Source organism: Habropoda laboriosa, unplaced genomic scaffold (genome assembly GCF_001263275.1).
Source record: "Habropoda laboriosa isolate 0110345459 unplaced genomic scaffold, ASM126327v1 scaffold89, whole genome shotgun sequence".
NCBI lineage: Eukaryota > Metazoa > Arthropoda > Insecta > Hymenoptera > Apidae > Habropoda > Habropoda laboriosa.
The window spans coordinates 2,083,587-2,104,062 of NW_017100263.1; the positions used below are offsets into that span (position 1 = coordinate 2,083,587).

General features: G+C 34.5%; 1 protein-coding gene across 1 annotated transcript; it reads right to left on the minus strand.

Annotated features, from left to right (window-relative positions):
• Positions 1-3,635: 3,635 nt before the first annotated feature.
• LOC108573097 lies at positions 3,636-11,741 on the minus strand. Its single transcript, XM_017935463.1, has 8 exons — positions 11,682-11,741; positions 10,531-10,663; positions 10,134-10,264; positions 7,516-7,625; positions 7,273-7,418; positions 5,705-5,903; positions 4,063-4,179; positions 3,636-3,753 (listed from the first exon to the last, which is right to left on the minus strand). Exons 1-8 carry the CDS (start codon positions 11,739-11,741, stop codon positions 3,636-3,638), a joined length of 1,014 nt encoding a protein of 337 aa, XP_017790952.1.
• Between the last annotated feature and the right edge of the window lie 8,735 nt (positions 11,742-20,476).

The following is a 20,476-nucleotide window of genomic DNA, read 5'->3' on the forward strand; positions in this document are numbered from 1 at the left end:
TTCAACTCGTTGGAACATGAATGTTTTTGTAATAGCAATTCAAACAAACTTTGAGATGTAAGCTTTAATCATAAGTGATTATAATGGAAAGATTGTCACGCGAAAACATAAAGCTCGAATGAAACTTTTAATTCGGTGAGATTGTTGCATTAAGACGAATAGAACGTGAATTATAATTGCTTCGAATACGTCCCAATACGCATTCTGCGTTTCAGTCCTTTAACTTTTAATGCTCCTCGTGTATCGATGTTTGACAATGAATTATAATATCATAGTCCGTGTAAATGAAAGGGAAATTGAAGGTATGATCCTTTTGAATTGTTTTCGTGTATTGGCATATTGGAGGTGGAGAGAATTGCGAGGAGAACTAGAATAAGAAGAAAACAGCAAAAAAGCATCTGCAGGTGGAAGAGAAATTGTTAAAGGTTTACACGAGGGAACTAATAAGAATTGGTCGTTTGTCGATGCAATGAAACGTAAAAGAGATTAAAATAAGTCTAAAGTGGAATGGAATCTAAGTATAAATATAGAATTCGTCACAGTCTGAATGAATTATGGACGTTAAATAGCTGCTTAAACGATATTAGATGATAAATACCACCTACAAGGATTGAAAATGACAAAGCAACAAACAAACGTGTCTGTCGCGACTTATTTTAAAGCTATATTAACTCGTTAAAGAATACACTCGGTAACTGATTACCAAATTATTACCACATATATTCAAATATGTGCAAACAATGAAATACAGAAAAAGTGTTACTATTTAGAAACTTGAAAACATGTTATAGAGTATAAAAGGCTTTAGTGTATATAGTTTTGTAAAGTGTTAACGATGTATAGTCATGAACAAAAGACAAGCCCTACAATGTTGAGCCAACGTGTTATTTATATTAGTCGAGGCCGATATAAACTACGAGTTTTCACTGAAATACCGAAATACACACGATGAATACTGCATGCACTCGCGTACAGTGCACCATGATGTTTGTGGAAAGAATTGTTGTCTTGAAAAAGTTTCACGACGCGTAATTAAATAACTGATCGTTTCGTTATGTGTAGCTGCTTTTACGTGTATGTAGGCATGTACAAGCACACGTATACGTAAAAGTAGGAAGGATGTTATTCGTTACATATATAATATGTGATACATGCGTACTATTTTAAACTGTCAATAGAATGTCCTAATACTAAATATATTATAGTGAGATTAAATCAAGTATTCTTTTCAATACTCCTTATACTCCCATTTGCCTATTCGGACTGTTAATACTACATATTGACTGGCAAAGCAAACGCGAAGTCTCTGACGTCATCGCCTGGTTAGATGAAGGCGAAATAGGCGGATCAGATCATCCCCACTACTCTTGGGTCTTACACTTTGCCTGGTTAGATGAAGGCGAAATAGGCGGATCAGATCATCCCCACTACTCTTGGGTCTTACACTGCTGGCGCTTGAGGGGAAGTTGCGTTGTAGGTAATTGGTTTAGACAAATGAATTTCAGTCAGCTGTCGATAATGTGGCACGCTGTTAAACGAACGAAAAGCTAAAAATTATTTGGTTGCCTTGTCCTCGTTTCCACTCAGAATAATTTTGAAAAAATACCATTGGATTGCTTGAATTTTAACCTGTAAAATAAACTTATCGAAATAATAGACAAATTTTGGGAACTTGGGATAAAAAAATTAAGTTTACCAGGATGCACGTCGTTTGACGTCGTGCAGGCATCTGTTCGCCTGTTTATGGCGACGTAAACTTAATTTTTTTTCGAACGCTTGAAAATATCATTTCGGTCAATTATCGACTGCTATTGTAGGTAATTGGTTTAGACAAATGAATTTCAGTCAGCTGTCGATAATGTGGCACGCTGTTAAATGAACGAAAAGCTAAAAATTATTTGGTTGCCTTGTCCTCGTTTCCACTCAGAATAATTTTGAAAAAATTTGAGTTTTAACCTGTAAAATAAACTTATCGAAATAATAGTCGTTTGACGTCGTGCAGGCATCTGTTCGCCTGTTTATGGTGTCTGCGCGACGTAAACTTAATTTTTTTTCGAACGCTTGAAAATATCATTTCGGTCAATTATCGACTGCTCATCTGTTTACCGACTGCTCGAACACGACCCGATCGTCATCTGTTGTTCATAGAAGAGTAAGTGCGATAGCCTTATGCTATCCCTATTGGCTTACTAATAGCGAGCCGTCGCAAGTTCCCCTACATCTCCCACTTTTAGGCCCTGCGTGACGTCAGAGGCTTCACTTTAGGTTTGTCGGACAGTAAGTCCATTCACCCTTGGACCTGGTCCTTCCGCTGATCGGTACCACCACTTACCATCCTTCAAGGTGGGCGGGATGCTCGAGGTCGTAGGAGGACTACCCAGGGTCTGAAAAGCTCAATAATTTACCAACCGTGTAATCGCCTATTTTCTCATTCTTAATAGGTGTAAGTCTTAAAGAAAAGATTCATAATAGATTCACACGAAAGTCAAACTATATAGAGTCAAACACGACACAACAAATACCGCGGCAATCATTAAGTATCCGTTCTTCGACAAACACAAACACCTCACACAATATTAATTTGACTTGTGAGAAACGCGTAAAAACTAACCACGAAATAGAAGAGTACGTTTCCTAACAGCACCTTGTAACACGTCTTAAGATGCATTCAAATATGTCTAACTTATGACCTTGAGATGACTGACTATCTAAAAACTAATTAAATTCTGAAATCATGTTAGCATGTGAAGTTACTTTTTATGTTATAGATGCTCAAAGTGAAGACCATCGGTGGTGATACACGATCTAAAATGTCGATGAACATAATTCGATATATTCAGCGTCTAACAACAATAATTATCTACCACTCCGGAAGACATGAATCACAGTCCGTGATTTCTCATTTTAGACAGTGTATCGTCGCTGATGGATATCACTTCGAGGATTTGTGACATAAAAAGTATGTTCATTTACCACCCTAACATTGTCTCAGAATTTCATTATTTTTTCAATGTTCAAGGTGACTTGAAGGTCATATATTAAACACATTTGAATGTTTCTTAATAAGCGTTATAAGATGCAATAGAAAAAAAGTATAGGCTTTCTGGCAAAAAATACTGGTGATCTAAAGAAAAATTCGAAAAAATGTTCTATTTACGATACTTCTCTTTTGAAACCATTCAAATTGTGTTTGCAATATTTCTGATGTCATCAAAAATCCAGGAGATTTTAAGTGTTCGGTCTTAGGTGAGGTACTCTATATATTTCGGGCAAAATAACCAAATGTGGTTTACCTGTTTATCGTATAAAAAAGGAAATATATGAAGCAGTACATAAATTGTAAAGTATAATAAAACTACTAAATCGTTACAAAAAGAACATCATGCAGTAAATAATGATAGAAAGAAGTTATCCAATTTTTTCTCTTACTATTAGGTATTCCTACTCCAGCCCAAAAGTTTAATCCAAGCTGATTTGATTAAAGTTAGAATTTAATTGATCGTTGAAATAGGACCAAAACCAGAAAATGACGGACGCAATTAAGGTTACAAAAAATAGTTTCTTGCACTAATATGTAATACAGTCACTTTAATCATCGAAAAACTACTATTGTCGAGTATGTAGCTTTCGTTTATTTAATAACAGCGACAGCGATGAGAAGGACAGTTAGGTGGGTAGACGAGACACTGGTCCATGCAATAAACGCTTGCACCATCTTTGCCAGCAACATCTCCAATTGCATCGCACACTTCCCTATCGAAACAGATATAGAAAAATATGTTAATTTTTTGAAAAATTTAATTTTTTCTTAAATAATGTTGAATTTTATTAGTTAAACACTATTAAACTAGTTACGATTAAATGAAAAACAAATTTACTTTTGTCACTTTAGTTAGACATAAAATGATATGTAATTCTTATAGATACGCGTACCACTTAATAGTAAAACGAAATAAGAAATAAAAAAAGAAGTTTAAGAATAACTGTCAGGCTTCGAAGTTGTTTGATGTCGAATCATTTTGGAAAAGTTATGAAATGCTGCTGTTATCTGTAACATCTTACGGGCATTGACAAATAGCTGTTGGACAGTTTGGAGGGTAACGAAGACAGTTGGTTTGGCACCAGTCGTTCATTCCCGGTATGCGTCGATAAAGAGGCGTAGGCATGCACACCTGCGATCTGAAACGAAAACATCGATTGTTAATATTTTTCACGTGTCATGTGTGCACCCGGTAATATTATCTAGTTTTCTGTTAGTGTATGTTCTGCAGAAATAAAAGAACTTCCTCGCTGACAAACTTGCCATTTATTGTTTCGAATCGAAAAATTATGCTTACACTGCTCTAAATAATCAGCTAATGCGTAACAAGTTTAGAAGTTTCCAAATTACTTAATCAACTTAAAACTGACATGAAGATTAGAAAGTTAAGAATTTACAAGGATTTAGCTTCACGATTAAACTGCAAAAATGTATATTAAACGAATTTTTACATCGTTAAAAATTATCAAGTTAAAAGTATCGGTAGAGAAGTAACTTTGTTCGATCAATACAATTTGTCCTCTAGAATGCATACAAGAACAGTATTATAGTAGTCCTACGTTGTATGCATGTGTTTTTCCCAGCAAAGACGGTAACACGATATGTAGAAAGATAAGATCGCATCAGGTACACTTTTTCACTTGTGAATAAGACTAGTATACATAAATTTAACGATTCTCGTTACAGAATAACATTTTAACCTTAATAACCACGAATCATCACTAATAACAGTACATTATTAAAGTTAAGATAACACTAAAGATACATGTAAGCAACTTCTTAATGTTTGCAATTTTCACTGTTGTTGAAACGCGGATTTCATCACGTCCTCGTGGATTTTTACGAGTAGGCAGATTTCATATCGTTCTAGGATTCATGTTGAACTTTCACTGTAAAAATTTCGCAAAATTGTGTCAACCCTTGTAACAGTTTCTATTACCAGGTAAGCGTGTCTTTTTTCGCTTAAAATTACCAGCATCAAGCACAAATTTTAATTGTTAATAACTAAAAAACGAAGTTTCAAACGCAATTTTTTTATTCTTGACTTCTAGAAATACCACTTAAAATTTTTCTCAAAGTGGCTGAATATCCTGCATAAGTGTCTAAGATAGGGGTTGAGGTTGTTTGCACCAGCTTTACTTATGAGCCGTTCAGACGATCTCAAGAAAAAGCGCCTTTACTTTCTCTTCTCTTCTCGGTATGTCTCCTCTCTCTCTAACTAGTGCACGGCGCTATAAGCTAATTGACTGGAGGGTGGGCTCGCACTTTTTTGTTGCACATCCACCTTAGGGCCAGGAGTCACACTAAAAAATGTTCTACGTTTATACTTTACGACAGCTCGTAAGAGATACAACAGTGTAAGGCGAACTTGTTCAGACCACTTCGAGTGAGAAACTTGATCAGTTTAGTGAATAATTTCACCCCTGAAAACTGTGTTCGTAATTCAAACTATACCTTGTATTGTGCCGGAGAAATACTACATTTAACAGTTTCTATATCTAAAACGATCGAATAATTCTACCTCAGTTTCACGCGTAGCCTATTTGCAAACTTGTAAATTATAAGGGAAGGTTTTAAAAATAAATCTTTTCATTATTAGTAAGTCACTTATCGAAGAAGAAAATATTTCACTATCCGTATATTGTAAATTAAAAGAGCGTATACCTGATGACGAGTGGGAATATGTTGTTTGGCGAACGGTAGTCTTTGTAATAAAGCAAAAAGGGATTATCCTGTTGTACAAAGAGGGGAGGCACACCAGCTGTGCTGGTAATGATGCTCACATCGGCACAATTTCGGAACGTCTCTGGTCTTCCACATCCATTAGCTTCGGTTCCATTTTCACAAGTGCCCCACATGTTGCCTAATAACATTCCCATTGTTAATCAATTTGAATAAAGTAAATTTATCGCAGTGCAAGGTAAAGGTAAATAATTACTTATTTCAAAATGTAGTTTTGTAACAAACAACATCGAATTTATAAGAAAATACTATTACCATACTCGTATTTACGCACAGCAATTAAAATCATAGTAAAACTTGTTTCGTTTTAATATTTTAAAATAGACTTGAATTGTCGTCTGTATAATAAAATAACAACTATTATTTAGTTGCGTTAACTTCAACACTTGAAACGTTATTGATAATACCTCTACAAGGTGGCTCAATTAAATGAATCCAACATTACTTCTGTGAAGTACTGTTTCAAATTTTTAGTTTTGTTTGCGAGGTTACATACTTAGAGTGTTGTCTGAGTTACACTATGTACACTATGTAATGTCCTCCTCTGTATAGGACAAGTTTTGTAGAAACAATTTTGCCATATCTTCGCTCGCTTACGAAATCTTTAACCGTTCTCAGTTAATTCAGACACTCTGTATACAAACTAGAATATCTAATATCTTCTTAACTAACGATTTTCTCTCGTACACAAATGCAGAGATACATCGGTTGGTATGTACTATGTAAAAAAGTAAAAGTACTTAGTTTCGTTTAAAGAAAACAAGTTTGGCCTTGAAATTACCAAAACATCTACACTTACAATAAAGTTGATTGTGACTACACAAAAGAAAAAAGATTTCCAGATTCCAAGTACATAGTAACATAATATATAGGTAGTATATTTTCAGTGATGAATTCAGCACTCAAAAATAGTCCAAAAAGTTCAAATAAATGTTTGTTCTATCTGACTTTGTTTCCAAGTTACAGCCGTTTTTGTGTTGTATCAGTTGTTCACCTGTCTTCAGAGAAATTGTTCGAAGTGACCACTTTAGAGCTTTATCATTGACCTTCTGACCTGTTCATAATATGTAGTCGGTAAAACAGTGCATGAAATATCAAGCGTGTCTTATAAAAAGTTGAATGAAGCGCTCAGCTTGTCGAAAGAATTACTGGAAGACAGAAACGGTTGTAATTTGGAAATAAGGTCTGATAAGACAATGCGTTTATATGAATATTTTTTATTATTTTTATGTGCTGAATCAACCACTAAAGTAATGTCCACGTATTATGGTAAACCCTGTATAACTCTTAGGAAATAATGCTGAATTGATTTAAATGGAACAGCTTGCATGATTTTTAAAGTGTATTACCTATCTTCGAATTTTCTTCTGCATCTTAAAGTCCAAAAAATTGCGATCTATTGACTTTTACCGTAGTAATAAATATAATATAGAAATAGTTTATAGATAATTATAATCAAGCTGATCTAAGCGAATGTTTATAATACAAACCAGTGTAATAGTTCCATTGTAGTATACATTGTGTACAGGTGACATAGGCTGGTAAAGTTACCTTATACCGAAATATAGCTTTCCTTTCGGTATCTGTTGGTATCTCGAACCGAACGTCCCGAGTCCCGGAAATATATAACGGATACCTCGAAAAAGTAAGTATTATTCTTCTACTTTCAATTCTAACGCTTATTAGAAATTAGTTTAATAACACATTCGGTATCGTAGAAGTCTCTTTTTTACCTATCAAAGCATTCTCGGGTTGCCTTCTTCCTTGGATTGTTGTTTGGACAAAGATACATTTCGAATCGTCCTAAATGGTTTGCCGTAAGTTCAACTTCAACATCGATATCCTATGAATTCAAATATCATACAGAAAACTAGTATAATGAAGTATAATAAGGAAAGACTAAATGTTACATCAATCAAATGTAAAATGTACATCAATCAACTGAGATACGCCGATTTTTATAAAACATTGCTTACAACTAGAGAATTTGAAAATATTAACCATGTAAGTACACATGTACCCTTTTCTACCGACGAAAATTCATGTTTAGATGAAATATCCCTTTAAAGTAGATAGCTGCAAAATTATTGTAACAACTCAAATAATTCGAGAAGAGCAGAAATGAAAAAAAAAAGTGTTACGTAAGAAAGTTATTCCATTCTAAGTAAAATTTCTTAAACAACATCATAGATGGCGCCACTATGGCTAACAAAGCATCTGCAAATATTTTCTATATACAATGTAATTATCTTTTACAAAATTTTGTTAATATAAAGTAGAAAATAAGAGTCACAAATACGTATTTTTCATCATTCGAATAAATTGAGCAACGAATTTATTATTTTCTAGTGCATGGATATTTTCCCTCTATGAAATCTCAAAACAAAACAAAGGCTTCTAGTTGCCTCTTTTCTTACCTATTTTCCCAAAACGAGCGTACATAAGCACGTTGTAAAATCTAATACCTACTCGCACTATTTGGTCTTATTACAGGTTCAGTTAACAATAAAACAATTTAAAACCTAATCTTACATCGCCTGCGAAAAAGACATCGAACTGTAATCACCTGGATATGACAAAAATACGTGCCCAATATTTTTACGCTCACTAGCTGTATACAAAATTTAAACAATATCTGTGCGTTTCATTTGTCGGTTGAATGATGTTCTTTGTAAGAACATGACAGGCCAATACAGAGTATGCATAGAATTTGAAATATGATTGTACAATGTCTACCTGTTGTTTCCTAGTTTCCTCATCTATCTAGAAATGTTAAATCAACAATTCGTATAAATATTTATAATCAAATGACAAAATATACAAAATCATCGATTTTTTTTCTGCGTGTATGCATCGCAAAATTGTCGTTCTACATTTCGAATATGTAAGAAATATGACGCGGTCCTAAAATTAACAATAGTACATGTAAAGAAGAGTATTGAGAAAACTCTCAAGAACTACGGATTTAAAAATTAGGACTGCGTGAATGCATATCTATGTACACTACCGTCCATAAGTATTTGGACACCACATAAAACGGAATAACTTTTTTAAAACTGTGCCAAACGACTTGAGTTTTTTTTTTGAGAAGTTAGAAAGATTAGTTTACTAGATGACGTGTACAAAAAATTTTGAAAATGGTAAATTTTGAATTGCAAAGGTCACGTTTCGCAACTTTTTTATCTGAGCTCGTAATGAAAATTGGAGACGGACCACGAAGGCTTGCGACAGTCCAACACAGAAGTTCAACATAGAAGGCCACAAGGCACGGTACAAAATAGAAGTCTCAACAAGAGACAGCAGTAAATAGTAGTCTCACCAAGAGACCAGTAACGAATTCAAATTATAGAAAATAGTGTAACCAGTCCTTGGCGTAACAGTCAATAATAAAACGACGTAACCGAGGTGAATCGACGCGAATTTTGGTTGAAACCCTTTCCCACGTCGCCAAGCCGTCGCGAAAAGTTTGCATCTAAACAATAGTTTATTGCTATTATAGCTTATGTTTATTTATAATTTAATTTAAATTCTATAATTTCGTAAGTTGATATGTCCAAAAGGTCCAGAAAAAGTGTCGCATTTCGCGCGCTACCATAACCTCTAAGCGGACGTTCGTGCATCAGAAAGACGCAAAGGGTTAATGTGTAATATGTCTAAAATGAGTATTTATTGAAATATTCACGATGGAAGTTCTATTCTATTGAAATAAAATTTACGGATAAGGAAATGTGCTTCTGTGTGCTCTCTTTTTGTTTTGCTCCGGTAAATCTGACATGTCTCCCATGAAATCATAAATCAGAGGGTAAAACAGAGCTAGGCTTTTATCAAATCAAATTCTCACCCAAGTATTATTTTTTGTAAATAGATATTTACATAGATATCATACTTTAAAAGTATTCGAAATTGCACTTGAAATTACACCGTGCATTTACGAAGTACGTATAATACACGTAAATTCATAGAGAGCACTATTTAAATTCCACATAATAAGTCACACGTTTGTTGTATAAATGTACAAAAGTAGAAATATACTAATTAATATTTCATACTACCTATCCAATTTATCGAGTAAACTGTATAGGTAATAAATATTTGTGGAAAGTAAAACGAACAATTCCGAGTAGTATTAAGCTCGATATTAGTTAATTTAAAATGTGCGTGTACCAAGAAATTATGCTATCAACTGTAAAAAAAACGAAATGTATAGGAAAATAACCGAACGAAGTCGTTGCTTTTCCAGTGCACACGTAAACTTCTCGGAAGGATGTTCTCGTAGACAACGATTACAACTGTAAGTTAATCCAATGGACATAATTAAAGATTATAGTAATGAATGAAAATGACAAATTACCTGACCAACGGTATAATGTCTCACAATAGTGCCTTTTGCGTATTCACCGCCTGCTTCGTGTGGTCTCGGTTCTTTCAGATGATAAGCATCACCGCAAATTCCACATTCGCCTTTATTCTCCACCCATTGTACTAAAGAATAACGGGCCTATAATAACCTCTCAACAAATTTAGGAACAACATTGAAATAGTATTTCGTGATACGTTAAACACTCCTCCGCTAGAGAATTTCTCTTCTGTATGCGTAACTTTTAAACTGGACGAGTTGAATTTTCTTGTGTGACATAATATAGATTTCCAACCGTAATTTATTCGCGATGCACGTACGTCAAGCTTCGTTATTGTTTATCTTTCACTTACTATCCCAATATAAAAATAATTATCATCAACTAACGAACCTGCATATCCGCCACAGAACAGTTCATTATCGTTGTAATTGACAGGATTTGGGTAGCCAAAACGCCACATGCTGTTTCGAGCCGGCGGATCCATTAGACGCCCGTGCCCATTTACGTGAATGTGATTAGATACCTTTGGAATTGTTAGTTTTTGTAAATCTAAACACTGTGATCTGTTTGCAAAAATAGTACGAAGTGTTTTGCTTACAATGACAGACGAAACAGTCGTATAATACGATAGATGTTACAATTCTCAAGTACGTTAAGTATTGTCAGTTGAAATATATTCGTGAAATGCGCGTTAATTTATTATTAATTAATTGCCACGAAGCCGAACGATTCCGAATGTTATGCTTGTGCTTGTATGAGTCAGATGTCAGATAAATGAATTATAAGCATGGCCGATTACAAATTCTTGAACATTCGTAATATATCACTTTCTCACCGTCGCTTAATCTCCAATCCGCAAACAAAAAGTGTGCACCCTTCGTAATATAAGCGAAACATTCCGGCATGTGTTATAATATGCGATAGCGTGAAAAAAAATCGCACAACTGACAGCTGTGCTTGATAATTTTGGGTCACCGCTCTTGTAAAACGTGTTACTGCGGTAGACTTTCTTTGCCAGTGGCAGAAAAAGAACCACCTAACCATGCGAAATTACATCACCAATCAGTATTTTTTGCAAGTTAACATCGATGATTAATAGAAGTTTCGTTTAATATAAATCGAATGCAAATGTACGCAATAATCTTCCATTTTTCTTAGAAATGCATGTTTCGTTGTATCAAATCAATGTAATATTTATCGAAGAGGATTCAATTATCGTTTGCTAAGAAAATAGTTTAAATCATGGAAAAAATATTCGAAATGTTATATGTACGTAAATAGATAAGCTAAGAAAAGTTCAAAAATTTTTGGAGCCAGGGCTGTTTCTTTGTTATTAGATTCGCTCCATAATTTTATTCAACGTCGAATATAGAAATATTTAACCAAATTAAGGAGTTTGTGTTTAAACAATGAGTTTGGAAGATCGATGACCTTGTTTTAATTTTGTGCGAATATATGGTGCGATAGAGTGGTTCGCTTAGCAATTTTATATTTTTTAAAATCATTACATTCTAGTATCTAAACATTTTAAATTTGCTTACCTGGAGAAAGAAATAGAAAACTGTGAGAAATATGTTCGGACATCGATATCTTGTAATCATGATCACCTAAAATAAAAGTTTATACATCAATACATTTTACAGTGTCACTATTTGTTTTTATAATATTAGTTTATTAGTGTTCTCCCTGATCACTGGTCAAAGTATTACTATAGGTACGTATATAACGGGGGTGGCCAGCTACACTACCTTTGGAAGCCACATTTCAGAAAGGAATATTTGAAAGAGCGATTTATTTATCTTTGATAACAAAACAAACAGTGAGAAACTGAAAAATCAGTTCAATTTTTTAATAATTTTTTATAATTTAGAGCCTAACTAGGACCACCCCTGGTATATAAGGTATAATTGGTAAAATGTTCATTTCAATATCATAAACATTTCTAATTGCTTTACTGTGAATTATTAGCGACTCTCAACTTTCATTCTTATTATCGTCGGTATTATTAACATTATCTTCGGATCTGGAACATTTGACAAGGGACTGCAGAGAAACCGAAAGGGATATCAGGATGGAAGACGTAGTGAGTGGGAGACAGGACAGAAAGATGAGTGGCTCGAGAAGCTGAAAAAGAAAAGAAAAGGAGAAAGAGAGTTTGGCTGAGAACACCAAAGAGAATATTAACCCTTTAACCTACAACAACGTGTCAGACTCGTGACAGAGGTTCTGGTGAAGATGTGAGCAAAAATAGATATATTAGTAAGAAAAATTCATTGTAATCCTAACTTTCGTTTTAATTTGTAAGATTAAGGATTCCTAAATGTACTTAATCTGTAACAGATTAGCTTTCGTTACCTGATACAGTACTAAAACAAAATGGCCGACGCTTATATGCATAGTCAGAAAAGAAATCATAGGTTAAGGGGTTAAAGAGGGAATGTGAATGGGAGAGAGAGAGAGAGAACGAATCGAATGAGAGAATAAGATAGTTTTATAAAACGTAGGTTATTGTAAACCAAGTCCTATTCATGGCTGTGAGACTGAATAAATATATATATATATGTGTGTATATATATATATTAACATTATCTTCGGTAGTATTACTATGTATTACTACGGTAGTAGATAGAACATTATAATAGCAACAATCTTAATAAATCGAACGATACCTTTGAAATTACTTATATCGAATCAAATGGTAAGACAATGAACCATGATCTGAAAGTAAAGGTTTCAACAGCTTTCAAGTTCCATGAAGAAAAAATGCATTTGCTTTTGAAAACCTTCATTAGTAATGGTTCTAATTGTATCTCGAAGCTCTATTTCCTCTTACATTACAAAAAGCAACTGATCGAAGAACATCGTGAATAAATTACAGACGAATGACCTTGTGTCAGTTAGGAGTAATGAAATGTTGCGTATGAAAGTAGACAGTATGTGTATAGGTGCCAATCAGGTCAAGTTACGACAATCCGATTATTTTATGACAATTTCGGTTATTTCGTGTGCTTTTTCGCATTTTACATATTTCTTTCATCGAAATTTACCTAGATGCAGAAACAAGGGATAGGCATCGAAAGATGTAAGAATTTTTAGATTTATTACAGTTATAAGCCAAAAGCCGTGAAAAACTGCGATTTTCACCATCTTTAACCGTTTCGACGAAACATTCAGCATGTAGATATATAACTGACATAAATCTACAAAACGTATTTTTTAATTTTTTATTACGGGCTCAGATACAAAAGTTGTTAAAAGCGACCTTCCTTATTTTCTTCGAGATTCCGACTAATTGTACCTCATTTCGTAAGCTAATCTTTCCAATATTTTAAAACAGCTCAAGTCGTTTGGTCTAATATTAAAGAAGTTATTCTTTTTTTGAAAGGTGTCCACATATTTCTGTCCCTGACTGTATATAGGTACAGTTGTACAATAAGAGGTAACAGATAATACATATACAATACCGGCCAAATGTTTCGAATCACTGTGCATCGCAAGTTGCACAAAAATTGCCCAAAAATGTTAGCATTTATAATTATTTTCCAACGAATCTTTTATTATTAAAATCAATCGAAATGAGATAAAGCGCTATTGATCTCCACAACATCAATTTCAAATCAATAAAGAATTAGTAGCAGATTCAATATTAATATAAATTGGCAGGAGATTCCAAACTTTCGGCCGATAGTGTAGGTATACATATACAGGGTGCCTCACTTAAATCGATTTCCACGAATGAATTTGAAACTGTTCACGATATTGACAGATGTTTCAAATGAAAGTTGAATGATCTTGAGAGAGACATAATTTGATATGAGTAGTTTGTTTTTTAGGTGGATGCATAGAGGAGATATGTAGGTCAAATTTGTACAAGCACAGTTTTTAATACACTAATCAGCGTATCATTCCCTGTGAAAAAGTATGAAGCTATTTATGCAAAAAGCCATTAGTTTAAAAGATGTTTTAATTGCGAAGTGGTACTAGTAATACGATGCTGTAGCATTTCTTTAGAAATTTGCTAACATGCCTGCAGGATCTTCTGCTTCAGTCGTTCGGAGTACATGGTACATTTGCCTTGACGAATTACGTTTTTCAAATATTCACAAAAAAAAAAAGAATCTTACGGTGCCAATCCGATGATTTCGGTAGAAATTTAACACGCCCGCCTCGTCCAATCCAACAATTGGGAAACCTTTTATTTGAAATGGCTCATTTAACACCTTAATACTTTTTTTATAGGGAATAACAAGCTGTATCGATCAATGCCTTGAAAAAAGAATATATTTGATCTTCATATGTTTTCTATACCCGAAGCTACTTAACGTTTACATGAAAAATCTGTCGGTATCCTTAACAGTTCCGAAAGTAATCGTGACGATTGATTTAAATGGAACACCCTGTATATACATGTACATGTAACGTAACTTTATACATATCGAAAGTACTTCATCGTACGTTTGTTACAACTAGGGCTATTACTTTTAACAGGGAATCTCAGATACCCGGGTATTCGAGTACCCATGAGATACCCGGGTAGATGAAAATAACCCGATCGCCCCGGGTATCTCACGAGTACTCGAATATGTACATAAGACAGTCGAAATCTCGGTGGCCACCACCGCGACAGCGATGCAACGATACCGACGTGTCAAAGTGCATCTGTACCCTACACAATATTGTTTTGAAACCTCTGCCGAAACAGTCGAGGAATAATATATATCTACTCTCAGCTATCTCATCTCATGAGATACTCGGGTACTTTCTGATTACCCGAGTATCTCACGAGTAACCCGGGTACCCGGGCATCTCTTAAGTAACATCTCTAGTTACAACTGTAAATGAGAAATTTTCAAGCAACAATTTTATTAGACAGAATTTGTGACAATTCTGTTGTTCCTTGATAGAAAAGTAACGGTTCCATAGAACTGAAAGCAGAATCCAGAGTAACGGTCCATTTCTATTTGCTTATCTTTCTAACGCTGCATGCTTAACTTTGACTTTTTCCAATATCAGAATGCAATATTGTCGGACGTGTGACGAACGTTAGACTAAAGTATTGAATGGGATTAGAAAACATTGGGAATGACGTTAATCCGTCATCCAATGCTAGTATTATTGCACGTGTATGAACACGTCACTAAATTAACTGCTGACTTAATATACTCTCGTCATTTTATTAAATCGTGTACCATAAATGTTGAATAAACATACTTGTGTTTAGAATGCAATTCAGCGATGATGGGACAGAACGCTACAAGTATTTAAAAAAGCATTGTAGCAGTTCTAATAATAAATTGCAACGTGATAAATTATCGTACCTTTGTTATATGTACAATTAAGAAGATTATTACAGAAGATATAACAGAAGATATAACAGAAAAATGATTAATACGTAATTTTGTATATTGTTTGCAATAGAACGTATCTCGGAAAATTGTTCAACTGCGGCTAACTAATAATTATACATATGTAAAATAATTCAGTATAAATCATCAGAACTATGAGATTTAAAAACGCGTAGTTTTGCAATTTATTTAATCGAAATAATTTCCATTAGATTCTATACACTTTTTCCAACGTTTTGCAAGAGTTCCTATTCCATTACAATAAAAATCAGGTGTTCTAGAATTAATAAATTCCACCAAGGTATTTACAGCATCCTCTTTATCGCGGAAGATTTTTTCTCGCAAAAAGTTATCGAAATGTTTAAAAAAATGGTAATCTGCAGGGGATAAGTCGGGTGTTTTAATGTTTCATAACCCAATTCGTGTATCTTCCGAATCGTGAATTGTGGTTATCGTGTAGGAGTATTGGCCCCTTACTATTTACCAAATTTGGCTGTTCCACAAATAACTTTTTATGCATTATAATCATTAGTTGTGCTTTCGCCGAATACATGATTGATATTGCGGCCAGTTTCCGCGGCTCTACGTCCTAATTTAAATTCATATAACAATATGGTACGAATTTGCTTCTTGTCCGTTGTTACGTTTTTAAGTTATACTCAGAACAAATGACGGTAAAAAAAAAAAGTGTATCGCTAATATGACAGAGGGACGTCTACGCGTTTAAATGCTTATTTTGGCCGTATCGTTTTGAAATTCGTTTCGTTGAATTAAGGTGGAAATACTTGAAATATAGAATTAAGGATTAAATTAGACTAGAAGCGCGCCAAAGGCGCGAACTGTACAGTGTGAGTAAATTTTCAAAACGCCTATAGGCGCCAACAGTAACGAAAGGGTTAATAAAAATATTGGATCACGTCCATTGGGTAGCCCCGGTCATTTATGTTACGTACACAGACTGGCAGACACGCCGAGACATCCGCCTAGGGCTCACCCCCTTCAGATAAAATAAACGAACGCGTTTCGTTCTCATCGGAAAATCAGGGCTCCCACCACCAAAAAGTACAGATTTTTGGGTATACAAGGGCATGATTTCCGATGCTCGGGGGCAGAGTCACTCTGACCTTTAAAGTAGAGCAGTATTCGTATAGTCGCCGTTTGACACGAGCAAGATCGGGCTGAATTCCCTTTCAAGCAACTGAGTATAATACTTATCTCGTAAGTGTCAACTAGACACACTTGTCTACGACGTCCCCGCGTACTCGCCGTGTAAAGTCGAGAAGGAAGACCGATATACTTTATCTTTAGACCATAGTAAACTTTTGTAAACTCAATTATTATTATTAGAATATAGTTACTGTAGAATTGCTTCAGCCTGTATTCAATTAACCATCTCCTTGTAACATTGTAACGAATCAGTGAAACTCACAAGGATATATCTTTACCGCTCGAGGTATATCCGACATTACGATACGCACTGTCCTCACAACCACCAAACCTTTCCATCCTTCGGAGAACGACGTAGTGATCACATACGTCGAAGGTTCCAATCCTATCGGACTTGTTGGAGTACAACGTATCACCCGCATACGGTGATACCGTACAACCCAAACCAATAATTACGCTCCGTGTGAGGACAACCAAGCGTAACCCGTAACATTTATATGGTGGGTACCCCCGGACACTTTTATCTATTGCAAATTTGAAAATCGCACATTTTCCTATTATGATAGTGTGTCCGCTTATATATTTCCAAAATTCTGTATGATATAAATAGTTTTATTTTAAAAACGGGTAAAAAATGCCGAAATTTAAAGACGAATGAGCAATAAAGGTAAATGGGGTGAAAATAACATGACAGACGCAATTGTTTATGCAATGAACGGTGAATTACCAATAAGATTAGCTACTGAAAAATATAACGTGCCAGGTAGTTCTGTACAAGATAAAAAGCGGTGAAGAAATAATTAGAAATAAATTAAGTTGCTTTGGTTTAACTTTTAATTAGGAATTTTTATGGTAACTTTATAATCACGCGAGACAATTGGACCTAATGCCATTGACTAGAACAGAGTTTTTAAAATTAGCTTCTGATTCGGCAGAACGTCTTAATATTCCCCATAGATTCAACAAAGAGAATAACATCAAGACACTAGTTTGTGAAGTAACTTTCGAGGAAGACTCACAGTAATAAATATGAATGAATGATATAATATTATTTGCAACATTTATAAGAATATTTAACAGCAAAGTGAAGAAAATAAATAAAAAAATTACTGTCCGGGGCTTTTCATTTTTTGAATTCTTACAGCTAACGGCCAAAATTCACTGATTTTTTTTCTTGAAGTCATATAAGAGATATGCTCAAATTTTAGAACTGTAGTAAAAGAAGAAGGTCTAAAGTTCATTTTTTGAAAGCTTAGTTTGACTAAATACCTTTTCTTAGTATATTTTGTTACTATTTCGTTTAAGTGTCCGGGGCTATCCACACTTCCCCCACTGGTACAAATTGTAAATCTCAACTAAAGAGAATAAAAAAAAAAAAAGATTCTCTTCAGATAAAATTGATGTCCTTACGTAAAGCTATGCAAAGTGCATTCCAATATTCGTTAACTTATTGTTAGTCTGTCCTTTATCAACATAATTCAACGACTCGAGATAAAACGATATGCCACCTTTCTCCAGTACGACGAAGGTTAACCAGCTCTTTTTTACTCGTTCCTTAACAAACTTATGCCTCTTATAAGATCGTGAGACGTTTTTCATGCCGCTCAATGGCAATTTTGCATTGTTTTTTCCTAAATTATGCACGACTACCTTTTATCTTCAGCTCAGTTGCATTTCTCTTCCTATGAGAAAATAATGAAACGTGTTCTAATTGTTCGAATAAGCATGTTAAGTAAAACACGTGAGATAATCAAGGAAAAAGTGTATAATTCAATTATACCAATAGCGAACGAAAATCTTGCGATCTCTCAACAAACGCGTATATCACATACACAGTACCACAATAATACGTTGTACCTTGAATTTGCAGAAACCCTTAGCAATGACTACAGTAATTAGAATATTTGTATAATTACTGTCTGAATCAGGATCAACGATTATCTGGCAAATGAAAGCTAATACATCTCTCTCTCTCCCTCTCTCTGTGCGCGTGCCTGTGTGTGTGTCCAATTTTCATCTACAAATGCGAATTACTCGTAAACTACCCGCTGTATGAAAAATGGTTCAGAGAGGAATTGAACGGTTTCGAGGGGAACAAAATCTGGTGTAATTAGTTTTTCTGTAGATGGACACGGAATCGTATAATTTTGAATACATTAGTCAATGTAGCTCTTTTAGGCAGTAGTTTAGGAAACATTTTAGTCTCGATATTGCAAAGTGGTAGACATTGCTTTTTACAAAATGACAGGGTGGCAATGAAACGATGTCAATTATATCATTTCATGTGTTATTTTAGTAAAGAATTTGTGAAATAGAACATCGAAAGCAATGAATTTATTTAAAAGTTGGAATGTCAAAGACATTGCCTTGCATGCGATTGACATCGTTTCATTGCCCTCCTATCATTTTGTAAAAAGCAATGCCCACTGTCAATTTAGAAAATGTAGGTATAGATTAAGTGTATTAGTACACTTTGCAATATCGAGACTAAAATATCTCCTAAACTACTGCCTTTTCGAGATAAATACCTTAACATCTTTTTATAGGAAATAAAGGGCTACATTGACTACTGTATTAAAAATTATACGATTCCGCGTCCATCCACAGAAGAAACTAATTGCACCAGATTATGTCCACCTCAAAACCATTAAATTTCTATTTGAACCATTTTTTAATGCAGGGGGTAGTTTACGAGTAATTCGCATTTATGGATTAAAACTGTAAAACCTGTATATACGAGGGCGGATTGAAAAGTTCGCGGCCTAAGTGGGAAGAACTGCTGCTAGGTGCTTGCAATTTTTACGGTGTAATCTGTGATCATTTGCGTACCGACGTACGAAGTTTCGTGGCTCTCTTTTACAGCTGGTGAAGTAAGGGTGTTTACAGAGACGGAGAAGAGACGAATAGAAGCGGAGAATGATCCAGTACCTGGTGACAAAGGACATCGCCGCAAGGACCTTGAATGATTTTCGCGAGGACTTGGAATAATTTTCGCAAGGTCCTTGAATGATCTTTGAAGCGAGGTCCTTCGTTCGTTTTCTAATTTTGTCCATCTCTACTCCATCTACTGCAAATACCTCTACTTGGCTAGCTCTAAAAGGGAGAAAAATGACGACAGAGACACGAAACTGTATACATTAATACACAATTAATTACAATCCTTCATACTTAGCCCGTGAACTTTTCTATCCACCCTAGTACATATACATATATGTATATTAAATAAATAAGCTTAAGGGCATTGCGGATTAGCATGCAGCGAATCTAAAATATGTACAATAATCAATTAATTCTTAAGCACACCTTCTTGTTACTTTATTTTACGCCAAGTTATTCCATAACGCATATCTTTCAATGTACCAAAAAATTTCTGTAATCAAATTAATTTCAAATATCACTACAATAATTACTCAGTTGCACTAGTTCTTTAATGTGGCATCAATAATTAGAAAATGTTGGGACACATTGTCGCTAAAGTGTAGTAACTCTTAAAAGAATTGATAATCATTTGGTCACACATATAATATGCAAATAAACCATAAAAATGAAATTTAAACGCCTTTAAAAGCAAATTGAGATTACAATTACAGATCGTCACAAATTGTAATAAAAGCAAGATAGGATCGCGACAAAGAACAGCCGTTTGCCTCTACGCGACAAAACAGGTTGATGACTGTTTCAACGCCGAAGAATAATAAAACAGTAACAGAATGAAACAAGAAAAATCGGCCCGGACAGATACATAGTGCAGCCGGACAATTTAAATTTTAGGTTCAGAGAAAAAGAATTTAACGATTTTTTTTTTTTCTCAATTATGCTGTTAT